The sequence below is a fragment of the Heloderma suspectum genome, chromosome 2 (genome assembly GCF_057233095.1).
Source record: "Heloderma suspectum isolate Gila_16-S chromosome 2, 16-S_ref, whole genome shotgun sequence".
Classification (NCBI taxonomy): domain Eukaryota; kingdom Metazoa; phylum Chordata; class Lepidosauria; order Squamata; family Helodermatidae; genus Heloderma; species Heloderma suspectum.
Genome location: NC_139459.1, coordinates 347,430,245 through 347,456,385, shown reverse-complemented (window position 1 = coordinate 347,456,385; position 26,141 = coordinate 347,430,245). Strand labels below are relative to the sequence as shown.

Here is a 26,141-nt window from a genome sequence, read left to right as displayed (position 1 = left end):
CTCTCGCTCTGGCCCAGAGAACGGTGGTGCTGAGGAGGAGCGGGAGACGCCGCTTGCTCACTTTCCCCCGTGCTCCCTGGCTCTCTGCATGTCAGGTAGACACGTGGGAGCCATGATGAGAGAGGGGAGGAGGAGCAAGAGCAGCTGGGGACAATGGCGCTGTAAAGAGAGACTCGCTGAGGGTGGGGGCCCACTGAGCCTGCCTAGCCCAAGGCCCCCCAAACCTGGAGCTGGCATTGTGCGCTCTCTCTCTCATGCATGCACGGGCGCATACTCCCCCCATTCTGGATATGCTCCCCGCTGCAGTTAGGCTTTCCAGGAGGGGAAAGGTGATTTTTTTCCAGCGGGGTGGAAGTATTGTGCAGAGGAGAGTTAGCTTCTCCCCAACCAGCACCGCCCGCTCCATTGGCGCCACTGGAGGCTTTCAAAGGCCTAAACGTGTGCGTGTGTGTTGGGTGGGGGGGTTGAGCAGGAAAAATCTCTTACCTACAATCTCTGCAGGGGCACCTTTCAGCAGGAAAGTCTCTCATCTCCGATCAGCTGCTGCCAGTGTGGTGTAGCGGCGAGAGTGTTGGACTGGGAGTCAGGAGATTTGGGTTCTAGTCCTCACTTGGCCGTGGAAGCTCACTGGGGGACTTTGGGCCAGTCACAGACTCTCAGCCCAACCCACCTCACAGGGGCGTTGTTGTGAGGATAAAGCGGAGAGGAGGAGGATTATGTACGCCGCCTTGGGTTCCTTGAGGGAAAAAGGCAGGATATAAATGTAATAAAATAAATAAATAAATAAATAAATAAATAAATAAGAAAGAAAGAAATGTTTGGCTGGGGTTGGGGGGGGCAGGTGGGGCCTGGGAATAGGAGCAGGGCCTGGAGAGAGGGGGCGGGGACTGGGAGAGAAGCTGGCAGGCCAAATGAAGATTCCACATGGAGACTCCACGTGGGCCAAAGGTTCCCCGTCCCTGTTGTAAACCTTGCATTTGCTCACTGGCTCTCTTTCTGTCTCCTGGGGCAGAATCTGTCCTCGCTGCTTCTCGATGACTGCAGCTCAATCCCTGCAGACATTCTGGTCGACTTGGTGAAAGGTTTACCATGCCTCGTAAAAGTGGACCTCTCATACACCCGGTGCAACACGCAAGTATTGTCTGCCGTGGGCTCCTGCTGCCGGCGCCTTCGTGAACTGGACATCTCAGGCTGCAAGAGGCTGTCCCCAGATTCCCTCCTCCATCTGGCCTATGACCCCAGTGCGGGTTCTTTCCGCTGCCCAGCATTACAGAAGCTCGCGGTTCGTTGGATGGAGCCCAGCACTCGCAGCCCAGCACTGGTGTCGGCCCTGGCCTTTGTTTTGCTGGCTTTGCCCAGCCTGAAGATTGTCACCCATGACATCCTTGCGGAGGCTCTGACTCTGATCCACCAGCAGCAGTTTGACAGTGCCCAGGTGGCCCCTGGGTTTCCCTCCCTGGAGGAGCTGGCGCGGGGCAGGATGTCCACCCACACGAATGAGGAGAGCGCCACACTCACGCTGCCCCTCAAGGAAATAGGTCTGATGAGCGAGTCCTCCTTGCCTGTGCTCTCAGCTGTGTGCCCACACTTGTCAGCGCTGGAAGTGTTTCTGGGATGCAGCCCTGGCTTGGTCGAAACCTTCTTGTCGTGGCGCCACCTCACCCACCTGACTGTCAGCTGCAGGGGAAGGAGGAACCTGAGGGAGCTGTTGCCAGTGGTGACGAGCCTTGGGGCCCAGCTTCAGTCTCTCTCGTTCTGTGACTTCTCCTTCGAAGAAGAGCTGACTTTCCCTTCCCTGTTGAGCCACTGCCCAAACCTCCAGAAATTCAATGCTTCCCTCCTCCCTCCAGTGAGGCGTGGCCATAGCATGCAGCTAAACACCGAGGCCTTGGGCTGGGACTTCAGACTCGCTGCCCACAAATTCCCTCCCCTTTGTGACCTTGAACTGGAGTACTTTGATTCGGGTCACCCGCTGCCATCCCGACATGCAGAGGTGTTGAGAACAAGCCTCGTATTCCTGCTCAAGCAGTCCCCGTGCCTAGAAAGCTTGAAGCTCTATGGCTTGCCTTTCTCCCTAGATGGGGTGTTTGAGGAAGTGCTAGAACCCCCTGGCATGGCCCTAGTACACCTCCGTGAGCTCTCGCTGAATGATGATATGGTGTCTGCTCACACCATCCACCGGCTGTTGTCCTCAGACAATCAGCTGTGCTTCCTCATGTTGCAGGCATGCTCGGACATCCACAAGATGGACTACGATGAGTTCTTTGGGAGAATCAGCAGGGAGGGCCTCGACCTCCATATCTTCGGGTCATGTTTACTGTGAGACCAGTGTGCAGAAAGCATGGGACTCTCAGAAGAGTAGGTCAGGCTTGTGTGTGCTGGATCAGATGGAGGCTGCTGCATGCTGAGCCCTACATCCTACGCCCCTGCATCCTCCCCCACCTCCCAGCACTATAGCCTAAAAAGAGCCCCGCTGGATCAGAACAAGGGTCCATCTAGTCCCACCTCCTGTTTCTCAAGGTTCTCCCTTTTTACTTCCAATCACAGTGCTTTTGGGAGGGGAGCAGGAGAATATATCCAAAGCTAAAACTCTTTCGGTACTTTCCCTGCTCTTTGCGAGCTGTCAGAAGCATCGTCTAAAGAATTTGTGGAGTCGGTGGTTTGTGGTACCACCTTTGCTTCTGTTCCTGCTTTATTTCAGTCCAACCCTTTTCTGCAGTCCAGTCCCTTGCATCCTAATTGTTTTGTTGACACTTGCTGTTGTTTGTGTCTGTCTCAAGTCTAGTCGGTGTTGGTAGTTATTAGGTAAGTCACTTTCCTTCTTTTTCACCCCCCCTCCCCATCCAGCCCAGATAGCACTTGATATTATTTGTAGGTCTCTGTGTGTCTGAGTAATAATTGTCCGACTCTGTGTCTGCCTTTATGTGTGACTGTTGCACATGTGCATTCACACACGCGTGCACGGCATGCACCAAGCTCTTCCCCCATCCAGTAAAGTGCCATCTACTGGATCAAAGGGTGAAACAGCTGTGTGGCTCATATGTTGATGCGAAAGGCAAGTTGTGAAGTTGGTCTCACTTAAGAACATAAGAAGAGCCGTGCTGGATCAGACCAAGGGTCCATCTAGTCCAGCATTCTGTTCACACAGTGGCCAACCAGCTTTTGACCAGGAACCCACAAGCAGGACGTGAGTGCAACAGCAGCCTCCTGCCCATGTTCCCCAGCAACTGGAGTACTTAGGCTCACTGCCTCTGGTACTGGAGGTAGCCCATAACCATCAAAACTAGTAGCCATTGATAGCCTTTTCCTCCAGGTGATAGAAAGTCCTTCTTTGATCACAAAATACTACATCTGTCTTCACTCTGAAGCAGGTTCTTCTATTTATTGACTATACTTTTAGATCACCAAATAATTGAAGTTCTCTGGGTGATGTACAGTACATTAAAAATAAATTGTATAAACATTAAAGCAAAAAATAACTGCAGAATAAAACCAAGATCTAACCAGCAGCGAAGAATATGTTATATGTTCCACTTAACCATTGAAGAACTTGACATTTGTAACAGCAAGTCAATACAATTCAGTCAGTTGGATCCATACTTAGTCATACTTTGAATAGACCCATGGAAATCAATGAGACTTGAGTTAATCATGACAGCTCGACACCGTAATACCTGGCAGAGCACCTCTCCCGGTATGAACCGGACCATATCCTATGACCAACATCTGAGGCCCTTATCCGAGTGCTGCCTCCAAGGGAGGTTCAGAGGATGGCAGCAAGGGAGAGGCCTCTCCTCAATGAAACCCACCTGATGCTGCCTTTGTCATCCTTTCAGCACCAGGTGAAGACTCTATTCCCAGGCATTATGGGCTGTTTTAATGCATCAGTTGAGTTGTGTTGTTTATGGCTGTCACTGATGTTTTAGTTGTTTGGTGGGGTGCTTGTATTTAAGCATGACAGATAATTGTTTTAGCTGTTCTAAATGTTTTATGTTTTAATTTTGATGTAATTCAGCCTGGGGAATGCTGGGAGTTGTAGGACATTTTCCTGTGTAAACATGCATAGGGTTGCTCCCTAAAAGTATTTTTTGAGAAAGGGGTTTAAGATTTTTATATAATAATATTAAATATAGTTCCATTGATCTCAGTGGGTCTATTCTAAGTATGACTAAGTCTGGATTCAACCTAATATATGCAGTTGTCAACAAAAAATAAAGGAACTTGATATATTTGCTAATTAGAGATAATCCCACATGAAAAGCAATAACTGCTTAAGAATGTTGCCGTATGCAGTACAAAATTGCTTCCTCTGAATTTATTACTATCTTTCCTCTGTCATCAATTCTTCTGCTCCCAAGCCATTGCTATGATGGTGGCCTCAGTGCAGTCAGAAGAGAGACCTCCAGGCACGTAGACAATTGGCCTAGAGTGTCTGCTAGCTCTTCACTGCACTTTTATAGAGCAAGCACTAGAATTCCATCATCCTTCTGATCTATATGTTCTGATGGCATAGATTTGAGGATTCCCCTGAAGATTCAACAGTTCATTCTGAATCCCTTCCCGATCCAGAAAAAGGGGTGGATCTGTCTCATGAAGAATGGGGCTGAATGGAAAATGAAGATAATTTCATCTGTATCAGCATTGATAAATTTCACTTGTCCCTCTTTGTGGTCTAGATACACCTGGATCTTTCTGGGCTCAGAACTCAGGGTCAAGCCCATTCGCTTAGAAGAAGTAAAAGCCAATGAACCAGCACGGACAGAGTTGCCCACAGCCCAGATCCCCTCATCCGGAGTTATTTCATTCAAGTCCTTCCTTCTCACAGACTCTATGGCAACCCCCAAGGCCCAGCTTCCACGCTCCACCTCTTCTACCACCTCGACCTCCACCTCCCACCAATGTCTCCCTGAGGCAAATCCCTCCTGTCCCAACACGCAGGGCACAAAGTCAAATCTGTCCCGATTGTAGGGCAGCTTCTGCCAGCTCCCTCCCCAGCACACAGTCTTTAGATCCTTGGACAGGACGAGGTAGGGACTTGCTGTGTCTTGATCCAGAGTAACATTTGCTGCAGGAAAGGCAGAGGAGGAGGATTAGAGGATAGGGCTACAAGGGCCAAACTACATACCACATGAGCTGTGTCACCTCATCTAACATGCAGGCTTTTAAAAAAGCAGATGGCATTTGGCGCCATTGGAGGATTTCCTTCCAAAGCAAATGCCAGCTTCAAAGGAGGGAATTTGCTCAGCACCACAGTAAGGGATGGGAAGGTTATATTTCACCTCCATCCCTGGTCCAATCCCATTCTTTTTCACACATACCCCTCCACTGATGCAATTTGCTTTTAAAAACCTGCATTTTTGATGGAAAGAAGGCAGCTGCATATGAGTGTAATCCTGGAATCTCCTTCCTTCAGGATTTACCCAGATTGGGGGGAAAAGAGGCCAGGGGGGTCACAGTGAAGATCAGAGATTATAATTTGCCTGGACATAGTCCCTAGTACAATCTTCCCCAATCTGGCACCCTCCAGGTGCATTTGAGGCACCTATCAACTGCCATCAGTTATAAAGGTGGAGTCATTTTTAATTTCCAATCCTTGAAGTAGGTACTACGCTACGGGCTTCTCCACATTAATGGAAAATCCTGCTGCTTTACTGGGATTTACTGCTTCCAGATTCTTTGCGGGATTATGATTGGTTCCATGACCTGGGCGACCACGTGGTTTGAATTGAAACCTTCCATTTTGGCACTTTTCCTATGTTTTCCTTTAGACAGCACCATCTAGTGGCTGAAATATAGTGCTATGGTGGAATTTCATACTACTGATTCTGTGCATTTTTGAAAAACACCTGATTTAGTCTGGTGTTTTTTACAGCGGGATAAACCTGAAAAAGCGTGGCAGGGGCCCTGGATGTTTACAACGTCATGTAATAGACCCACAAACTTCCATGAGTGGCCAGTCACGAGTGTGCAATAAATTGCTGGTGTACAGAAGTGCTAAGTGGGATGTACAACAAAGGCCAAATAGTCTGATTCCTTGTTCAGGTGGGACCATCCTGCCATAGATAAAACTTCCCATTCCATCTACCATGGTTAGTTCCATTACCACTTCAAAGCTTATGCAGGGAAGAAGTGAAGTTAATTGACTCTTATCCCCCCACCCCGAATCACATCTGTCTTCCATCCCAAGACAAAGTCAAAGCAGTACAAATGCATTTGCATATATTCATCCAATATAGATATTTAAACTGGAAGCCCCTCAAGGCTGGGAGCAAAAAGCCTCTTTGGGGCTTATGTTACTCTGGAAAACACCATGTCTTTTGGTGATAATACAAACTAATTTGTCAAATGCATGTTGCTCATATACTTCATGAATATTTTTCTTTTATCCTGGAAACTTACCTTTGTTCAGTGCTTGTTCCAGAGACTCTGTGATAAAGGTGGGGAGGAGGAGAAAGATATCATTACATTTAAGATCACATCACCCAGTAGATCATGTGTTATTTCATGATAAAAATGTAAAGAGCCTTGCTAGATCAGACCAAAGTTCTGCTAAGTCCACGATTGCGCTTCCTGTCATGCTGAGACAAATGCCACAGCCTTCCCCAGCCTGGCACCCTTCAAATGTGTTGGACTACAGACCCATCAACCCCAGCCAGTATAGCGATGATGGGAGTTGTAGTCCAACACATCTGGAGGGCACCAGGCTGGGGATGGCTAACCTATGGGATGTCCACAAGCTGGGCTTGAAGGCACTAGCTCTCTCCCATGGTTGCTCCCCAGAAATCGGTGTTCACTGGCATACTGCCTCTGAGTGTGGAGGGCCCACTAAGGCTTAAGCCCTCATGGCATTTGCTAAACCTGTCTTCCTTGGATCTATCTAATTCCTCTTCTAAGTCATCTAAGCCAATGACTGTGATCACATGATGTGTTAGTGAAAGCCATAAAGCAATTATATTGCATCATCTTCCTCGTCTAGATCAGCATTTACATTTGGATCACATAGAATGATCTATTGACACTTACTCGGTAATAAGTGTCATTGAAGTAAATGGGGCTTGTTTTGGAACAGATGAGTTGGATCCAGGATCTGCCATCTGTAAGAGGAAGAGTTCTTCCCCAAGAGCAAGCTCATGGAAAGTCCCTCTGCCTGATTTTGGGGGATCCCCACACCACAGCTCATCCTATTCAGCAGGGTCCCGTCGCTCTGTATAGCATTTTCAATGGGCTGCTGTGGGAAGGAGGGGGCGGGGAGCTTTATCACAGCTTTAGCTGTGATAGGCTACGTAAATAAATATGTAGCCTAGCGTAGGGATGCAAATGGTGTCCCATACGCAAGACACCATTTGCGGTCACAGCAGCCCGGAAGACGACCCGGAGTTGCCGCCACCGCATCTGCCGCCGGGTAGGTCCGTTCCGGGGGGGACTTTGGGGGAGTGGCGGGGTGGAGGCCGTTCTGCCACGGACTCCGGGGGCCAGATTCTAAAGAATGCGGCCTCACTGGAGTCCGTGGCGGAATTCTCCAACATCCCTACTAACAGGAAATTTTTCCTGATGTTCAGCCGGAATCTGGCTTCCTTTCACTTGAGCCCATTATTCCGTGTCCTGCACTCTGGGATGATCAAGAAGAGATCCTGGCCTTCCTGGCTGTGACAACCTTTCAAGTACTTGAAGAGTGCTATCATATCTCCCCTTAGTCATCTCTTCTTAAGGCTAAACATGCCCAGTTCTTTCAGTCTCTCTTCACAGGGCATTGTTTCCAGTCCTCTGATCATCTTTGTTGCCCTCCTCTGAACCCTCTCCAGTTTGTCTGCATTCTTCTTCAAGTGTGGTGCCCAGAACTGGACACAGTACTCAAGATGAGGCCTACCCAGTGCTGAGTCGAGGGGAACTAGTACTTCCCGGGATTTGGAAGTTATACTTCTATTAATGCAGCCTAAAATAGTGTTTGCCTTTTTTGCAGCCACATCACATCATTGGTTCATATTCAGCTTGTGATCGACAACAATTCCAAGATCCTTCAAATACTTGTTGAGCCAAGTATCGCCCATCTTGTAACTGTGCATTTGGTTTCTTTTTCCTAGGTGCAGAACTTGGCATTTATTCCTATTAAATTTCATGCTGTTTCTTTATTTGACCTGTACATTTTGTGAGCATACCTGTATATTCAAGACTGACAAAACAACTGAAATTGTCATGTGCTGTTTCTTTTTGTACTTCTATTAAGGTTGGTTCTGCTGTCCCGCCAGCAGACTGTTCATTGGATTTGAAGGGCACATTGGGGTGCAAAACCCTTCTCAAATATCAGGATGGGGTGGGTGACATATGGGTGGAGGGGAGAACTTTTGGGTGGGTGGGATACTTAACATTTCATGAGATAGCCAGCCAGTCTCTCCATCTTCTAACTGCAATAAAAGGCAAACTGCTGCAATGTGCAGCAGGTGCCAGTGGCCTAAAAAATCTTTTCAAGAATGGTGCAGGGAATATCACTATGTGATGATGTAGCAACATTGTATGGAGAAAAGATGGATGCACCCAGCCCAAACTATTACGTGCACTCCAGTTCTCTGAGCAGTGAGAACTCCAGGGACGCAGTACCATTCAGGGTCCGCAAAACCTGCCCGGCAGGTTTTAGCCCTTTAACCTCTTTTATAATCAAGAACTACTGAGATGGAAGGGGCCCCAAGAGTCCACCCAGTTCAACCCCCTGTCTCAGAACAATACTCATTTAACACTAATCAGTATAAAAGGCAAGGAGCTAGTCAGTTGCTTTGCCAGGTCACCACAGCAGATTATTTTTTATCATGTCTCTTTATCCTTCTTTGCTCTGCATCTGTCCTGCTCTTTCTTCCCTTTGTTGCTCTGAGTTAATTTCTGGTTGTTGGTTCCTTGATCTGGGTCTTCCTTGATCTGTGTCTTCCTCTCCGTGTCACTTACGGTGCAGTCCTACACATGTCTAGACAGAAAAAAATTGCTGGCTGAGGAATGCTGGGAGTTGTAGGTCTTCGTTCTGTCTAAACACACATAGGATTGCATCCCTAGGGTACTTCCTTATGAGCCTTTTATCCTGCAATTGCCCTGGATCATTCATGAAATTTTACTGGGGTGGGGACAGCATCTTCATCTTGTAACCCTCCTGTGTTTTCCCACAGCTTCTTCCATCTTTTTTCCACAGAAAATTCAATAAGGGAGGAAAGACGGAATAGGTGCACCATGCCTTTTGATTGGTAGCACCAGGAGGCCTGCATCTGGAACCACTGTTAGACCTGGTTTGCATGACACAACATGGTCTATTGTAGGGTCATGTGGGGACTGTTTAACCCTTGAATAACCCTCCCTAGCTGGGTTGGCATGATATGACAAGGTTCATAACGGCCGACCACACGCATTGCAACCCCTCAAGCATTAATTAACCCACAATGGGCTGTCCTGTCATCTCAACTGGCCCTTAGACTCTGGCTATAGTTACACTCATCACATATTTAAATTAAAATGTACCATTCCAAAAATACTCTGTTTCTGGGAGAAGGAGGGAATTCTTGATAAACCAGGAGAAAGATTACAAGTTATGGCAAGTTTTGCAACACAGGACATACTGGGTGCAGATTTATCCCAACTAAATAGGATTAGCCTAAATTAAATGCCTATGAGGTTGTTTACACAGGTGGACAACAAGATCCAGCTGCAAGTGTGATGCTTGCTTTGCATGAATGGCATGGCGGGAAAGGTTCTTCATTTTTTTTAGTCAAAGAGGAAATCTGACATCCTAATCCAACACGATAAATACTAAATCCTGGGAAGTGCTAGCCCCCTCTACTCAGCGCTGGTTAGGCCTCATCTGGAGTACTGTGTCCAGTTCTGGGCACCACACTTTAAGAAGGATGCAGACAAGCTGGAGAGGGTTCAGAGGAGGGCAACAAAGATGATCAGGGGACTGGAAACAAAGCCCTCTGAGGAGAGACTGAAAGAACTGGGCATGTTTAGCCTTGAGAAGAGAAGACTGAGGGGAGATATGATAGCGCTCTTCAAGTACTTGAAAGGTTGTCACAGAGAGGAAGGCCAGGATCTCTTCGCCATCATTTCAGAGTGCAGGACACGGAAGAATGGGCTCAAGTGACAGGAAGCCAGATTCCGGCTGAACATCAGGAGAAACTTCCTGACCGTTGGAGCAATACGACAATGGAACCAATGGCCTAGGGAGGTAGTGGGTGACAAGGGCTCCTTGGAGGCCTCTCTCAGTCTAATCCAGTAGCCAAGACCAGACACAGACAAAGGGATTCCTTTCAAAGCTTTATTCTTCTTTTACAACTTAACAACTATACCGTTTGCAACTAGATCTGAGCAGCACAGTACCTATGCCCTAAGTTGGAACAGTTGGTCCCTGTTTGAAAGGGAATCACTGGCAGACCCCTGAACTTAAGGACTAGGGAGAGTCCCTCCCCTTTTCCCTTGGATCCTCTGGGCGCAGCCGTTGTTTGCGCGCCAGCCGGGCACTACGCCTCCTTTCCGCGCCCTCCATCTGGTGCCGCTCTCTGCGTCGGCGTCGTGCATTCACCAAGTCTGCTATCTGTGTTCGGTCACTCCCTGGACTGCTATCTAAGCTAGGAATGCTGGTGGGAGGAATCTCCGTCAGCTGTTGGTCCTGGGAAAGAGGAGCGCGCTCCTCTCCCAGGAGCGACTGCTCCTCCTCAGAATCAGAACTACTCTGGGATTCTATGGGCTTAGTGTCCACCCTGACAGTGGGCTCTCCCACACTGGAGGCATTCAAGATGAGGCTGGACAGCCATCTGTCAGGGATGCTCTGACTTGGATTCCTGCATTGAGCAGCGGGTTGGACTCGATGGCCTTGTAGGCCCCTCCCAACTTTACTATTCTATGATTCTATGAAAACCCTGTTATATCCAAAGTGCCCCTTAATCACAGCCCTCAATACCTTTAAATGTCTCCAGAGCTGCCGTTTGTCTTCTGAGTAGTTTCGTGACCAGAAAAGAAGTTGTATGGGAGTAAGTCCTGACTTTCTTTTCTAGTTCAGGAAAGGGGCTGACAGGCTGCATCACGTGCATCTTCGTATACCTGGAATTTGTTAACAGCAGTATTCAGAGGTGATGGGCTGCAAGTGAGTCTCAGTGACTCATCTGCTCTGATGTCCCAGTGAGCCCAGGCCAGTAGAGGCATAAATATGAATCTGGCTGCCATTGGCTTACTTGCTCTGATGTCAAAGTGCCAAAGACCAATCCTACATACTCATTCTCCAATCTTTGTGTAGCCCAAACTGCACCATCCACACCCAAGGTTTTCAGAAATACCCAAACCAAAACACCACTACCACCACCCTCTGGGGAAAGAAAAACCTAAAGGGTAGCTGAGAACCCCAAAACAGCCCGCAGAGGGCTATGCATGCTCAGTGGTCACAGACGGCTAAGTGTCTATCTGAGGGGTGGGGTAGGAGAAGATATCCAGGGTGAGGGGAGGAAATGGAGTGTCATGCTAAACAGCACGGCTGTCTGGCTGGAACCCCAAACGGGCACTCCACACCGCAAGCTTTTGTCTTCTAAAAAAAGCTAAGGGGGACACCAGAACAATTTGAAATCTAAGGCCAATGAACAAATTTTGTTCAGTTAAAATGAATATTTAGTCAACAGGACTCTCTCTTGTGCTGACCGACTCTCCGTTTCCCTTGAGTGTGTTTGCATGTATGATGATGGAGCCCTTTGGGCATCTTGGAATGAGCTGCTCACCAGTGACAACAGTTAGAAATGTCTGTTAGGAAAGTGAGGCAGATAGGGTTGGATGGGGAACCTCCGTCACGTGGACCAAATCCAGCCCTCCTGGGAACCCCACAGAGCCATCCCCGCTTTTCCTGGGCATGCCCCTTTCCCCCAGCCACGGATCACTTAGTAGCTTTCCAGGTTTTGCACATTTTCCCCCACATTCTGAAAGGCTGAAGTGCCTCTCCTAAGGCTTAGTTACTTGCAGTAAGAGCTGGAGGGCGCAATCCTATGGGGACAGTCAGCCGCCTCCGAACTTTGTGGCGGCTGACTGTCCAATGCAGGGCGGGTGGAGCGCAGAGGGGATCTTCTCCTCCATGCTCCGGCCGCCCTGCATTTATGGCTAGACAGCCAATTTTGGCTGTCTAGTCAGGGCGCCTCGGAACGGGGAGAGGGGGGAGGCCAAGCTGTGCATAGGAAGCGTCATACCGGCGCTCCCGCTGTCTCTTCCCCTTCCCTGGAACAGCCCCCTTTCCTCTGCTTAACAGTGCTCTTCTGAGCGCGAAGCCAGGGATGAACCGTGTTGCCTACGAGGGGGATGGGGGGTGATTTTCTGGGAACCAACCTTGAAGCACTGGTTCCACAGTTGGTTCCCAGAAAATGAAAAATCCTATGGACGTCTAGACACTGTCTAGCGGTCATAGGATTGCACCCTTAAGCTACAATATGTGGGTATCTGGGGGTGTTTTGGTCCCAACCTTTTGCCCTGCCCCTTTGGACCCATCCACCCTTGGAAAGCTTTTCTGAAATTGAATTTGGCCCTCAGGCTGAAAGAGGTTCAACACCCCCGAGTTAAATGGAGGTGAGGGAGTTAGGATTTCCGGAGAAGGAGGGAGGCAGCCAAAGAAGGCCTCAGAGCCTGCCCCAGCTACCATCGACTCTCCTGTGGGGAGGATTCCAGGAGAGAGAGAGAGAGGCCTGTGGATTTTCACAGGGGATGCAAACGCTTCTAAAGTGGGTGAAATGCAAAGGGAAGGGAGAAACAGCCACATACATACCTGATCAACGTGCCTCTGATGTTCTGAAACAGAGAAAGAAAAAAGAAATGGATCCCAGTAAATAGACACACAGGTGGGGCTTCACGACAAAATATTGCAATGTATCCCATCCTCTTAGGAGTGCTCTTGTTCAGGGCTCCAGCCAGCCTGGGACAGCCTTGTAGTGCTGACTGGGCTCTGGGGTAGTGCGGGGGAGCTTGAAGAAGGGAAAAGGGGGAAAGGACACTATTTTCATCCTCTCCTGCCCCAAAGCCTTTTCCTGCTATAAAGTGTTGTGGCTAAGAGCCAGGGTGGTGTAGTGATGAGAGTGTTGGACTGGGGCTGGGAGATCCGGGTTCTAGTCCCCACTTGGCCATGGAGCTCACTGGGTGACTTTGGGTCAGTCACAGACTCTCAGCCCAACCTACCTCACAGGGTTGTTGTGAGGATAAAATGGAGAGGAGGAGGATAATGTAAGCTGCCTTGGGTTCCTTAAGGAGGAAAAAAGGTGGGGTTTAAATGCAATAAATAAATAAATAAGACATTAATTAATCAGGAAGTCTCCAGTTTGAATCTTGCCTCTGTCATCAATTCACTCGGGCCGTGTTTCCATGACAATGGAAGAAGTTAGTGGAGGAGTACCAGATTTTTAAAAGGAATTGGCTTTGCTGCGAGCAGGGCTCCATGAGCAGATTCTCTGGACCAGTAAAAATTGCTTCAATATACTTCCTGGTGGGGGTGGGGCTTGGAGTGACTGTCAACTGGCTGGCAGGGGCTGCTCAACCAATAAGAGAGGCTTCCCCCTCCCTGCTTTTTCCTTTCCCTGAAAATCCAAGTGCACCTGCATTTCAGGAGCAAGCGTCACTGAGCACAATGGGAGTAACTTTCAAGTAGAAACACATATGCGTGTGCTGGGAGAGAAGGGAGAGAGAGCACAAAAATGGAAACCAGCCCCCATTTTAACCCACAGGATCTCACTGACCACAGTGAGGGTTACTTCTGAGGAGACATTAATGGCTTTGTTGGGGGAAAGAGAGCAGTAAACTCAAAGACAGAAACCAGCCCCCATTTTAACCTGTAGGATCTCTATAAGGAAGGGTCAAAGTAGTTTCCTCCTAAGCCAATAAACCCAGCAAAGGAGAATCGAAGCTTCGAGATCGCGCTGAGCCATGTCAGTCTCTGTAATTTCTGTGGGCATTCAGAGGGCAAGCTCATTCAGCACAATGGGAGGAAACACCCCTTGACCGGGGTCACAGTGAGAGGCACACCCCTGGGCAGGGCTGGCATACCCGAGGTCAATGCGGGGGTTGGGGCATACAGCAAGTATACCGGGGAGAACCCGACTTGAGGAAAAGAATCGGACTTTAAGCAGTCTCAGGAAAACCGGGTTCACTCTGGGGTGGCTGCTGGATGGCCATGATGTCATCTATCCCTAATGATCTCAAAACGCAGGAGGCTTGGAGTAAATTGGTGGTGGGAACATTCTATAGGTCACCTTAGGGAAACCACACTCTCTCAGCCTCAGTCTCCCCATCTGGCTGCAATATGGGGGGATAATTATATGGACTTACCTTACAGGGTTGTTGTAAGGATTACAGCCAGATAAGGCATGTGAAGTGCTATGAACACTTTAAAATGCAAATCCAATGTTATGTACATAGTGACAGAGGGCTCAGATTTCAGGCTGGCTGGCTGGCAGTCCTGAACCTCAGCATTTTAGTAATAGAGTGTGTGTTGTGGGGAGGGTATCTGGAGTGTGGGAAAGAGTAAAAGGAGCCATTTTTTCTTTCCTTCCTCCTGAAACATCCCTATGTGGAGCAGGGAGAAGAAGGTATTTTTTTAAAAAAAAAAACTTCAGGGCACAGATCCCTGAAACCTAATCTAGGATGCTTATTGTAAGGTGTTTGGGCCTTGAACAGGCCAATTCCCAATTCTCTCTTTTTCAACCTGCAGTTACCTTCTCCCCACTCCATCAACTGACACTTCAATATTCTCTACCTCCTAGAAGGCTCATGGGTCCTTGCCAGGCTATTTTGGTTTTAAAAAATGACAACATTTTCCTTTTAATTCACAATGTAATGTAATACTTCTATGGGTCTTGGGAAAGCTAGATAACTGCAGAGTGTCCAGGGCCCATTTTCATCCCTGGACCCACACTGAATGCTGCACTACACAGGGCACCTGAAAAAATGGAATTTTATTTAAATAAATTGGCCACATTAGCGCTACAGAGTGCTACACAGGTCAAATTTAGCTTGTTTTCAAGCTAAATTTGACCCTTTCAGCACTCCGCAGCCACTATGGAGCACTACAAAGGTCAAATTTAACTTCAAAACAAACTAAATTTGACTTGTGTAGTGCTCTGTAAAGGTATTTTTTGGTAAGGTCATTGGTATATAAATCTATTAAATAAATAAATAACATGGCCACTTTTTTAAAACAAAAATCTGCTTCTCAGGGGTAGGGTTGCATGGGGCCCACATGTAGCCCAAGGGTTGCCCATGCCAGACCTAGAGTTCCCCCAAGTAGCATGTAAATTTGTGAATTAAAATAACCAATATGTTTAAAACACACACACACACACACACACACACAAAATGCCCTGGAAAGGATCCAAGTGATTCTAGGAGGTACAAAATGCTGAAGTTTTCATTGAGGGGAAAAAAGAAATGGGGGAGGGGAGAGAAGGAGGAATTGGGAATTGGCAGACTCTAGCCCATAACAGATTATAGTCAGTAGGATTAGGATGTGTGTGCCCTGATAAAAAACAAAAACAAGCCTGCCTCCCTGTGCTATGTAGGAATGTTTCAGGAGGAAAGAAAGGAAAATTGATCAGCATTCAATCAACCAAGTTCATTTTTAGAATGGCTGATGTTTATCTACTTCTAGTTTTGGTGGGAACTCATTTGCTCCTGCTCCTTTCAAAGATTGCACCTTCTTTTTGCCTCAGTTTTAGGATTCAGGAAATGTTTTTCTATGTAGGACCTGGGAGTGTCTTTTTTATCTCACCTGCAGGAATTCACTTGGGGACTGCTGACACTTTGCTTCTATCTCTGCAATCAGGTTACTGAGACTGGAAATTTCTCCAGAGAGTTTGGTTGCATTTTCCTTCTGCCTCTTCTCAATCTCATTCTTCAAATCTGTCAGCTGGGCTGCAACAAGCTGATGTCTTTCATCAAAAAAGGTGGATATTTGATCTAACTTGGACAAGATCTTCTGCTTCTCAACTTCTATGTGGGCCTGTGTAAAAGTGACAGACATTGGAAAAGGGAGGATGAGGGACCATTGGGATAAGTTAAGAATAAAGAAACTTATGAAAAGGTTACTACACGAAGAGCATTTCTTTTCCTGCTTTTCTGTTACATAACCTCTAGGTGGCAGCGTGGTATAGTGGAATAGTGCAACTACACAAGTTTGAAAAGTGGTTTCTTTTGCTGTTACGAATAAATACTGCATTTTTCCTGCTCTAAAAAAATTCGCTGAAAGTGCAGTTTAAAAACAGAAGCCAAACTGGAGGGCCACAAAGCATCCCTGTCAGATGGCTGTCCAGCCTCGTCTTGAATGCCTCCAGTGTGGGAGAGCCCACCACTTCCCTAGGTAATATACATGACTATCTAAAGGAGCCCCTGCCCCGCCCCCAGTAAGACCATGAGGTCTAGTGTCTAAAATTACCTGTCTGCACCAGTGAATACAGGTGGGGGGAGAACCACGTATGCCACCCTGATGAAAAGTAGGATATAAACAAGGGGATCTTGTAACAAAACGTTGCAATGCGGAAAGCTCTTGTTCAGGGTTTCAGCTAGCCAACCATGCCCTTTTCCCGGATATTCCATTCCATCTTTCCTTCCTGAAGTTAGACAACATTCCATGCTCACTGAGAATTCACAATCCTCACAGTGTCACAAATCCCTTGGCCCCCTCTATCCTTAAGCGCTCACACACACACACACATAGAGAGGCTTCAGTCTCACGCCTTTAATTCATTATTCACAGGTTCATTACAGATGCAAATCCTTGAAGACTCTCTGGCTACAAAGGAATGCCTCCAGGGGATTCAAATGGGATCAGTGAAAATTGCCCGCAGTTTGAAAGGAGGCTTTCTGGCTAGGCTAACTTAGGGAGGGAGGTCCTGCCCCTCGCGTGATGCTTCCCTGCGTAGCCTCTCACACATCGCTAACCGGGTCGACCATCTGAGCTCCGCCCCTGACGTTTCTCTCTTAGTTCTGCACCGCCGCCTTGCATCTCTTAGGCCACAGTCCTCAAGTCCCTCCTTCTCCTGCTCGCTGCTTCTCACAGAGGGGGGCAAGGAGGAAGCATCATGGTAACCTGAGAAGCACACCTACCCATATCTGAACCGGCTTGTGAAAATGCCTCCTGCAGTTCTGGCTGCTCCTCTTCTGAATCTGAGCTGCTAACTATCTCCCTGCAGTCAGAATCAATCCTGACACACAGGCTGTTTTTATCCACCACCCACCTTAGGGTCCCCCCCCCCAAACCTCTTTGGGGCTGTTGCTCAGTGATAGAGCCCCTGCTTTATGTGCAGAAGGTCCCAGGTTCAATCCCTGGCATCTCCAGGTAGGGTGAGGGAAAAATCCTGCCTGAAACCCTGAAGGGCTGCTGCCAGTCAGTGTCGACGATACTGGGCTAAGTGGACCACGGGTCTGTCTCAGTATAAGGCAGCTTCCTACATGCTCCCAAGCCTGCTTATACCTTCCTTTTGTTCCTGTGAGATGGGAGACCCATTCCCACTCCATCCAGCTAGCTTGTTTCTCTCCCCTGAACAGGTGTGTCTGTGACTCACCTGATGAGAGCAAACAGCAGTTGTATGGACAGACTCCACTCAGCAACAGATGTATGAACCCCAGATGTATGAATCCCACCCTGGGCTTCAAGAATGAATTGATATTATTGTGGTCCCTGAAACACCCCTCAAGCCAAATAACTCCAAATGGTACCACAAAATATATATTTACTGCTCAAACACTATGAAAGGATAACAAAAGGTTGCAACGATGAAACAAGCAAAACACATTACTATATGCAGTGCAATTAGGATGATTAGAAGCATAATGGCTACCATATATTTTTTTTTAGTAAAAGTGATGTTCTATTCTTCTTAACCAACAAACTTTAGAAGCACCCTTGTGAAGGTCCATCTCCTCATGAGGTAATGCACTTTTTACTTCCAAAAATTAACCAACGCACCTATGGCAAACTTTTTTGCTGCAGTTCCAAGAACACATTTTTATACTTAAAGCTAGCTTTCCCTCCCTGGACCTGGGAAATCTTAATAATTTTAGGCCAGTGGCAAATGTTCCTTTCCTGAGCAAGGTTCTTGAGCAGGTGGTTGCTGACCAGCTCCAAACACTCTTGGATGACACTGATTATCTAGATCCATTTCAGTCAGGGTTCAGGCCGGGTTTTGGCACAGAAACAGCCTCGGTCGCCCTGTATGATGACCTATGTCGGGAGAGAGACGGGGGAGTGTGACATTGTTGATTCTCCTTGATGTCTCCTGGCTTTTGATACCATTGACCATGGTCAGTGTGATTGTCTGAGTTGGGAGTGGGAGGCACTGCATTGCAGTGGTTTCGCTCCTACTTGGATGGTCCTCCTTGGTGGTACTTGGGGGATATTGCTCGGCCCCATAGACTCTCTAGTATGGGGTTCTGTAGGGGTTGATTTTGTCCCCCATGCTATTCAACATCTACATGAAACGGTTGAGCATGGTCAACTGGAGTTTGGGAGTGCGCTGTCATCAGTATGCTGATGACACACAGCAATATTTCTCCTTTTCATCTTCTTCAGGTGAGGCTGTGGATGTGCTAAATCAGTGCCTGGCTGCAACAATGGACTGGATGAAAGCTAATAAACTGAAACTCAATCCAGACAAGACTGAGCTACTGTTAATGGGTGGTTCTGCTGACCGGATGGAGGGTGCTCAACCTCTTCTGGATGGGGTTGCACACCCCCTGAAGGAACAGGTCTGTAGCTTGGGGGTTCTCTTGGAGCCATCTTTGCCACTTGAGGCTCAAGTAGCCTCAGTGTCATGGACTGCCTTCTACCACCTTCGGTTGGTGGCCCAGCTACCCTCCTATCTGGACAGGGATAACCTGCCTTCAGTTGTCTTATGTTCTGGTGACCTCCAAGTTAGATTACTGCAATGTGGTCTGTGTGCGGCTGCCTTTGAAGACAGTTTGGAAGCTGCAGCCTGTGCAAAATGCAGCAGCCAGACTGATAACAGGGACCAGAACATATAAGACCAATTCTGGCCCACTTGCACTGGCTGCCTATATGCTTCTGAGCCCAATTCAAAGTGCTGGTTTTGACCTATAAAGCTCTACACGGCTTGGGACCACAGTACCTGACAGAACACCTCACCTGGCATAAACCCACCCGTACACTACGCTCTGCATCTAAGGCCCTCCTCCGGGAGCCTCCTCCGAGGGAGGCTCGGGGGGGGGGGGCGGCAACAGGGGAGAGGGCCTTTTTGGTGATGGGTCCCCATTTATGGAATAATCTCCCTGACGAGGCCCGCCTATCGCCAACACTGTCATCTTTTCAGCACCAGATTATAACTGCCCTCTCCTCTCAGGCATTTGGAATTGCATAATGAGTCTCTTGATTGTCTCTGGCTGATTGTTTTAAATTGTTTTAGGTATATGTTGTTGTTGTTGTTGTGTATTATTTGTTTCATGTCATCATGTGAATGGTTTTTTATATTTTATGTAATATATTTTAATGGTTTTTAAGTTTTGTGAACCGCCCAGAGAGGTTTGGCTATGGGACGGTATAGAAATATAATAAATGAAATGAAATGAAATAAAATAGCAAATATAGCTAATCACTGTATTACTAATCATTTACAGTTAGCATTCACAGATTATTATGAGTAGCCCTCCTATGAAATAAAAGCAGTTCTTATCAACAATACATTCATACTTTGTGATACTTGGATGGCGCCAGTTTGTGCACCCCCCCCCCCCGCGACATAGGAAGCCGCCTTATACTGAATCAGACCATTGGTCCATCTAGCCCAGTGTTGTCGATAGAGGCTCTCCAGGCTTTCAGGCGGGACTCTTTTCCTCGCCCTACCTGGAGAAGCCAGGGATTGAACCTGGGAACTTCTGCATGCAAAGCAAGCGCTCTGTCACACTGAGCTATGGCCCTCGCTAGCTCCATTGACCACATTTCCCTCTTCTACAGAACTATTCAAGACCCAGGGAGCCCTGTCTGTCCTCCTTGGCCCTAGGACACCCCCAAATATCTGTCCCCAATAGGTGAGCTGTAAGAAGAAAGGTCCGTCTAATCAAAGCTATGGTTTTCCCAGTAGCAACGTGTGGCTGTGAGAGCTGGACTATCAGGAAGGCTGAGCACCGAAGAATTGATGCTTTCGAACTGTGGTGCTGGAGAAGACTCTTACGAGTCCCCTGGACTGCAAGGAGGTCAAATCAGTCCATCCTAAAGGAAATCAACCCTGAGTGGTCCTTGGAAGGACAGATACTGAAGCTGAAGCTCCAATATTTTGGCCACCTAATGCGAAGAGAAAACTCCCTGGAAAAGACCCTGATGCTGGGAAAGACTGAAGGCCAAAGGAGAAGGGGACGGCAGAGGATGAGATGGCTAGATAGCATCACGGATGCAATGAATATGGACTTGCGCACGCTCCGGGAGAGAGCGCAGGACAGGAAGGCCTGGCGTGCTATGGTCCATGGGGTCACGAAGAGTCGGACACGACTGAACGACTGAACAACAACAAAGAAGAAACACCTACCAGACATTCAGGGCTTCTCTGCTCTCCAACCAGTTTCAGTACCACAAGCTTTTCTCTCTCTCGCTCTACTGACTGCAGCTGAGCCTGGATTTTCTCCTGCATGAACGGAAAAGTAAACTTTATTTTCCTTCTGCTGAGGTGACGGGAGGTATGTTTTGATCCAGAGTTTTTGGAGGGTTGCCCTTGGCTGAGGGTCTCCAGGAAGAGGAATTAAGTCCCAAGCTGGGTAGCCAGAACCATGGCTTGGGGATGTACTGTTTTTGTTAAATCCTTTCCATCTGTGTTTTGCGGATTATCAGGCATCTGTCATTCCATCGTCCACTCATTGACTTTTTTAATGGGATGTATGAAAATTTTGTTTCTATTTGCAAAGTGGTGCACACCTCAGGGTTATTTGTTCTTAAAGCACATTACTTATAATTAAATATGTCAGTAAGTTTGAAGCCTGCAATACAATATTCAGGCAATACATGGCAGACTTTCTTAACCAGAACATACGTAGTTCTGCAGTTCAGACAGTTTGAAGCTAGGAGGAAGTAGTCTGAGAGGGAATGAGTTATAGAGCTGCCCCTCCCCTCTTCTGCTGCCCCCCACCCCAGGGAATGTACAGACCCCTGCCTAGCCTGATAATCCAGACATAAAAAAAAACAGAGTAAGGGAGGTGTGGGCTATTTTTTCTTTTCTTTTCAAAACACCTCTCTTTGGGATTTGGGCAGTTTTTAATTGTTTTTTCAAACCTCTCCCTCTTGTTTCTTAAAAGCCTCTCTGGGATTTGGGCTTTTTCTGTGTTGTCCTGAGGATATCATTGTATGATGAGGATGATTCATCCCTGCCCCATCTTGCTTTGGAGCTTGCTTCAGAAGTTTGTGTCCCAGTTTCCTCTTTCTGTGGTATGAACTGCTGGCTGATAGACTGCTTTTCTGTATTGCTCTGAGATGGTGATGATGTGCTTTGGAGTCACACTCTTAAAGTCAACATGCCCCAGTTTCTCCTATTGCAATAGGTTGCTGTTGGGTTCAAAAGAGTGCTTTGATTCCCTCCCCACAACCCTCCAGCATGATCCCAAAGTTAACTAGCCTTGGGCAGCATTCGGACGATTGACAGGGAAAACAACGCAGTGTGGGTTGTTTTCCATGCCCCCGTGTACCCGGCATTTCCCTAATACTCTGCGCTGCGTTGCGGGTCGCTGTGTCATCTGAATCTGGCGTGTGGCACTGCGGGAGTGGATTCTCACTCACCCACAACCCCTACTGCAAACCATGGGTTGTAGGGTGGGTACAAAGCCATCCCGCCACGTCCATAGTGCGTTGTTTCCCCTGCTGATCGTTGAAACCCAGTCACAGTGCCCCTTTCACTGAGGGTTTCTGCTGAGGATTCAAAGGACTGCTTTTCTGTGCTGCTATGGAGTTGTTGTTGTCATTATCCCACCCACTCCATATATTCCACTTTGCGGGTGTGATGTTAACGTTCATGTGCCTCAGTTTCCCCTTTTGATGGTATGGGTTGCTGGCTGCTATGGTGACCCCTCGGCTCCACCTATGGTGACCCTGCCCTGTGCCCCCAAAGCTTCAGTGGATGCTAGCTGCCGCTGGTTTCACAGCTTTAACACTCCAACAGATACTGTTCCCCCACTAGGTTTCAGGGGCAATATGTCTATGTACATCAGTTGCTGGGGAACATGATCAGGGGGATGCTATTGCACTCTTGTCCTGCTTGTGGGTTTCCTGTGGGCAGCTGGTTGGCCACTGTGCGAACAAAATGAAGATGGTTCGGAAGCTGCAGCTTGTGCAAAATGTGGCAGCCAGACTGATAATGGGGACCAGAAGGTCTAAACATATAAGACCGATTCTGGCCTGCTTGCATTGACTGCCTATATGCTTCTGAGCCCAATTCAGAATGCTGGTTTTGACCTATAAATCCCTGCATGGCTTGGCATCACAATACCTGACAGAAGAACACCTCTCCCGGCATGAACCGACCCGCACACTACACTCTGAATCTAAGGCCCTCCTCCGGGAGCCTCCCGGCATTAAGGAGAGGGCCTTTTTGGTGGTGGCTCCCCATTTATGGAATAATCTCCCTGACAAGGCCCACCTGGCGGCAACACTGTCATCTTTTTGGTGCCAGATTATAACTGCCTCCTCTCAGGCATTTGGCAGCATATAACAAGTCTCTTGATTGTCTTTGGCTGATTGTTTTTAAATTGTTTATATATGTTGTTATTGTGTGTGGTTGTTTTATGTCATTATGTGAATGGGTTTTATATTTTATGTAATGTATTTTAATGGTTTTTAGTTTTTGTGAACCACCCAGAGAGCTTCGGCTATGGGGTGCTATAGAAATATAATAAATGAATGAAATGAATGAATGAAAATACAAAATAGACCTTTGTTCTGATCTAGCATGGCTCTTCTTATGTCCTTATGTTCAGACTGGAGGCTTGCATCCAGAGCTCCTCTACCGCAGCTCTGGCAGCTCAGAGAGACAGATTTTGTCGTTGTCTCTCCTTGACTTTAGGAGCAACTCCCCAAACTTCTCACCTTTACAGACTTAACTAACACAGTCTGGGGTGTGGGGGTGTGGAGTGAAATCCCATTCAGACTTTGGCTTAACAACAGATTGGCCAGGCCAGACCTGCCCAGCAGGTTTGATCAACTTTAACCACTGAACCCTTTCTGTGTCACAATCACAGAGAAGGAAGGGATCCCCAGAGATCATCCATCCCAGCCCCAAATTTCATTATGCTATGGTAAAATATTCAGCCGCACAACCCAACACCATTTGCAGCCTGAAGTGGCAGACTCCAGGAACACTTTTATCATCTGATCAACTGTGTGAACAAAGCCTAGGAGATGCCACTCTGTGAATGTTACGCACATCAGTGTGAATGGCTGATGGACGGTTTCTCTTTGTTGAACAATGCTATGGGCCTCACTTACCCCACAGGGTTGTTATGAGGATAAAAGTGGGGGCAGAAAACCAGATCCTGCAGAGGGGGGAGGGAGAAAGAAAACTTAGGCTGGGTGTCAGAAAACCAGGAAGTTCTGTGCCAAAATCCCACCTGCCCTTTCGCAACCTCTTTGTGTCCCTGCGAAAGAGGCAGTCGTTTTTCTGTCTCTTTCATTGGGATGTTGAGAATTTCTCTGAAATTTCTCAGGGTGCAGGGCTTGAGCACTTATCTTACTGGAAGGAGGTGGCAGAAGGGCTCCTGTGTACACTTTCTTTTACCACTCCCCTCCACCCCCCCGTTTAGTCCTTGCAGCCTCTCCAGCAGCCTGAGCTTCTTTGAAACCCCCTGGAGAACTTAGCCAGGATTTCCTCTTTTGGGGCTTTCCAGTGCTGCGGCCTACTGAGAGCCTGAGAGCCAAGGGGGGCATTTTTTTATTTTGCTTTATTATTATTAAAAGGATTTTTAACAACAAGAGCAAGAATAATAACAACAAATCCTCTCTCAGCTTTCAGGCACTCTGCAGTCAAGCAGCAGGAGAGGCTGCGAGGACAGAAAGCGCAGGGGGGGGGGATAGTAAAAGAAAGAGCACACAGCATGGTAAGCACTGGAGCCCTGCACGCTGAGAAATTTCTCCAAAATTCTCACCCCTTCCTGCAGTTTCTTTTCACCCCCCCCCCCCATGGTAGAAAATAAATAGATCGAAAAATTCGGCACTAAAACGAGGCTCTTTGGAGGAAGGACAGAATTAAAAAGCAATTTAAAACTCTACCAGCATTAACCCATTCCCCCGTGGTCGCCTCCTACCTTATACTCTTGGAAAGCCTCCTCCAAAGGGATCACGCTATGACCATGGTGCTCAGTGGATTTGTCACACACCACACAGATGGGAAAGTCGTCGTCCTCGCAAAAGAGTTTCAGGGGCTCCCCGTGTCCCTCACAAACTCTCCCCGTTCCATCTGCCCCTTTTGCCACCTGAAAGCTGAGCTGCTTGACCAGCTCTACGACGCTGGCCAGTTGCCTGTTTGGCCTGAAGTCCCTCGGTTGAATGGTCCCCCTACACCGAGGGCAGGAGGCGTCTGTGTCCGAATCCAACCAGCACTGCGTGATGCAGGCGAGGCAGAAATTATGCCCGCAGTCTAGAGTGATGGGCTCCTTGAAATACTCCAGGCAGATGGGACAAGTCATTTCGTCACAGAGATTCTTCATGGGACCCCCAGCTACTGCCATTTCGGCCTCCTCCCACTGAAGAGGGTTCAGTTTCTTTTCTCTGATTTGCGGTATGGGCCGAGCCTTTCCAGGAATTGTCTGTGCCAAACTGCCAAACTGTAATCACGAACAGATGGCGTGAGCATTACAGTTTTTTTTTTTTTTTTAACTGAGTAGGGGAAGGGCATGTGTACTTTCAAATAATAAAAAGCAGAAAGCTTGCTTCCACACTCAGGACCTTCTGCCTAATCACAGCACCTCCTGGCAGCTAGGGATAGGAGAATCCGTCAAACTCGATTTCTGTCAGGCTCACATTTTCCTGCTGCTCAATTCATTCCATCCCACTTCAGCATCAGATTGTGAATAGACAGACAGACAGATAGATGGCTAGATTTAGGCTGCATGGAAATGTGTATGTATTTTTATGTGCATTTTCCAAAATCTATGCATTTTTCAAATGAACCAATTTTGCGTGTACTTTTTCACTGTTGTGTGCATTTTCTCATATATATGCATTTTTTGTATGCACTCTTTCCAGTGTACACGTTTTGTGTGTGCACTTTTTTCAAATGTATGCATTTTTTTGTATGCATCCCCTGCCCCCGCCCCCACAACTCCATTGCAAACTTCAGGCAAATATGGATTTCAGTGTCTAACTGCATTTTGGCTTGTGTTTAAGTTTGGGAAGTGCAAACTTGGTAACTCACACTGAAATACAAGCCAAGCAAATTTCTCACCCATCCCTACCTGACCCCACCCCAAGAACTGGGGAGGGGTGGGTATACTGGCTATGGAGCCCCAAGAAGCCACCCTCCCCTGGGCTAATTTGAGAGGGGAGGGGACAAAGCAAAGTGTGCAACCATGCTCCTTACTGATTGGACACATTACCAACACCAGGCAGCTGGCCAACCTGTCAATCACTTCCATCTGAAGATTCTATCCTCCACCCATGATATCGCTAAGCAACAGTTTGTTGGGGAATAACTATCAACTGGGCCTGAGAGAGTGAGAGAAGGAGTGACATTTTAAAAAATATTTTAGTAACGTATATCTTGCCTTTCAGTCAAATGGTGAATTATGTTCTAATAAACCCAGACTAAATGACCTTACCTACAGAGTTAATGTGGGGTGGGGGATGTTTTTGCTTCTCACTTCGCAGAGTTGTTGCGTGTTGTGTAGACACGCCCATCCAACTACTGACCAGGGCTGACCCTGCTTAGCTTCCGAGATCAGACAAGCGCACGCACATCCAGCTCTTTACTTCTTGCTGAGGAAACATTGAGTGCTGAGGAAGCTATGCGATCAGTAGCCGGAAGACGACATGGGGCCGTCGAGAGCTGTGATTGGACAGGAGGGAAATACAAACACCGCCGCATATGGACAGTCGGGGGAGGGGACTACGACCGGATACGGTAGCGAAGGCGGAAAATCAGAGCACATTAAGGGGAAATGCCAGGATATCAGGGTAC

General features: G+C 47.7%; 2 protein-coding genes across 3 annotated transcripts in view; one reads left to right on the top strand and one right to left on the bottom strand.

Moving 5' to 3' along the window:
- Nucleotides 1-24,833, top strand: part of LOC146355406 (uncharacterized) — a 32,290-nt gene extending 7,457 nt beyond the window's left edge. Inside the window, exons 4-5 of one of the 2 annotated variants that reach the window (XR_014787170.1) lie at nt 1,013-2,520; nt 20,076-24,833. Coding sequence is in view for 1 of the 2 variants with exons in the window: in XM_084830582.1 (XP_084686708.1) it covers nt 1,013-2,323 (1,311 nt within the window). In the remaining variant the exon portion in view is untranslated. Of the gene's footprint in view, nt 1-1,012; nt 9,889-20,075 lie in introns of those variants that run through there. The other variant, XM_084830582.1, reaches the window with a different exon arrangement.
- Nucleotides 3,362-26,141, bottom strand: LOC146355405 (zinc finger protein RFP-like). Its single transcript, XM_084830618.1, has 7 exons — nt 24,271-26,141; nt 20,517-20,612; nt 15,752-15,982; nt 12,764-12,786; nt 10,931-11,070; nt 6,400-6,426; nt 3,362-5,065 (listed from the first exon to the last, which is right to left on the bottom strand). The coding sequence occupies exons 1-7, from the start codon at nt 24,691-24,693 to the stop codon at nt 4,536-4,538; spliced, it is 1,470 nt and encodes a 489-aa protein (XP_084686744.1). The 5' UTR covers nt 24,694-26,141; the 3' UTR covers nt 3,362-4,535.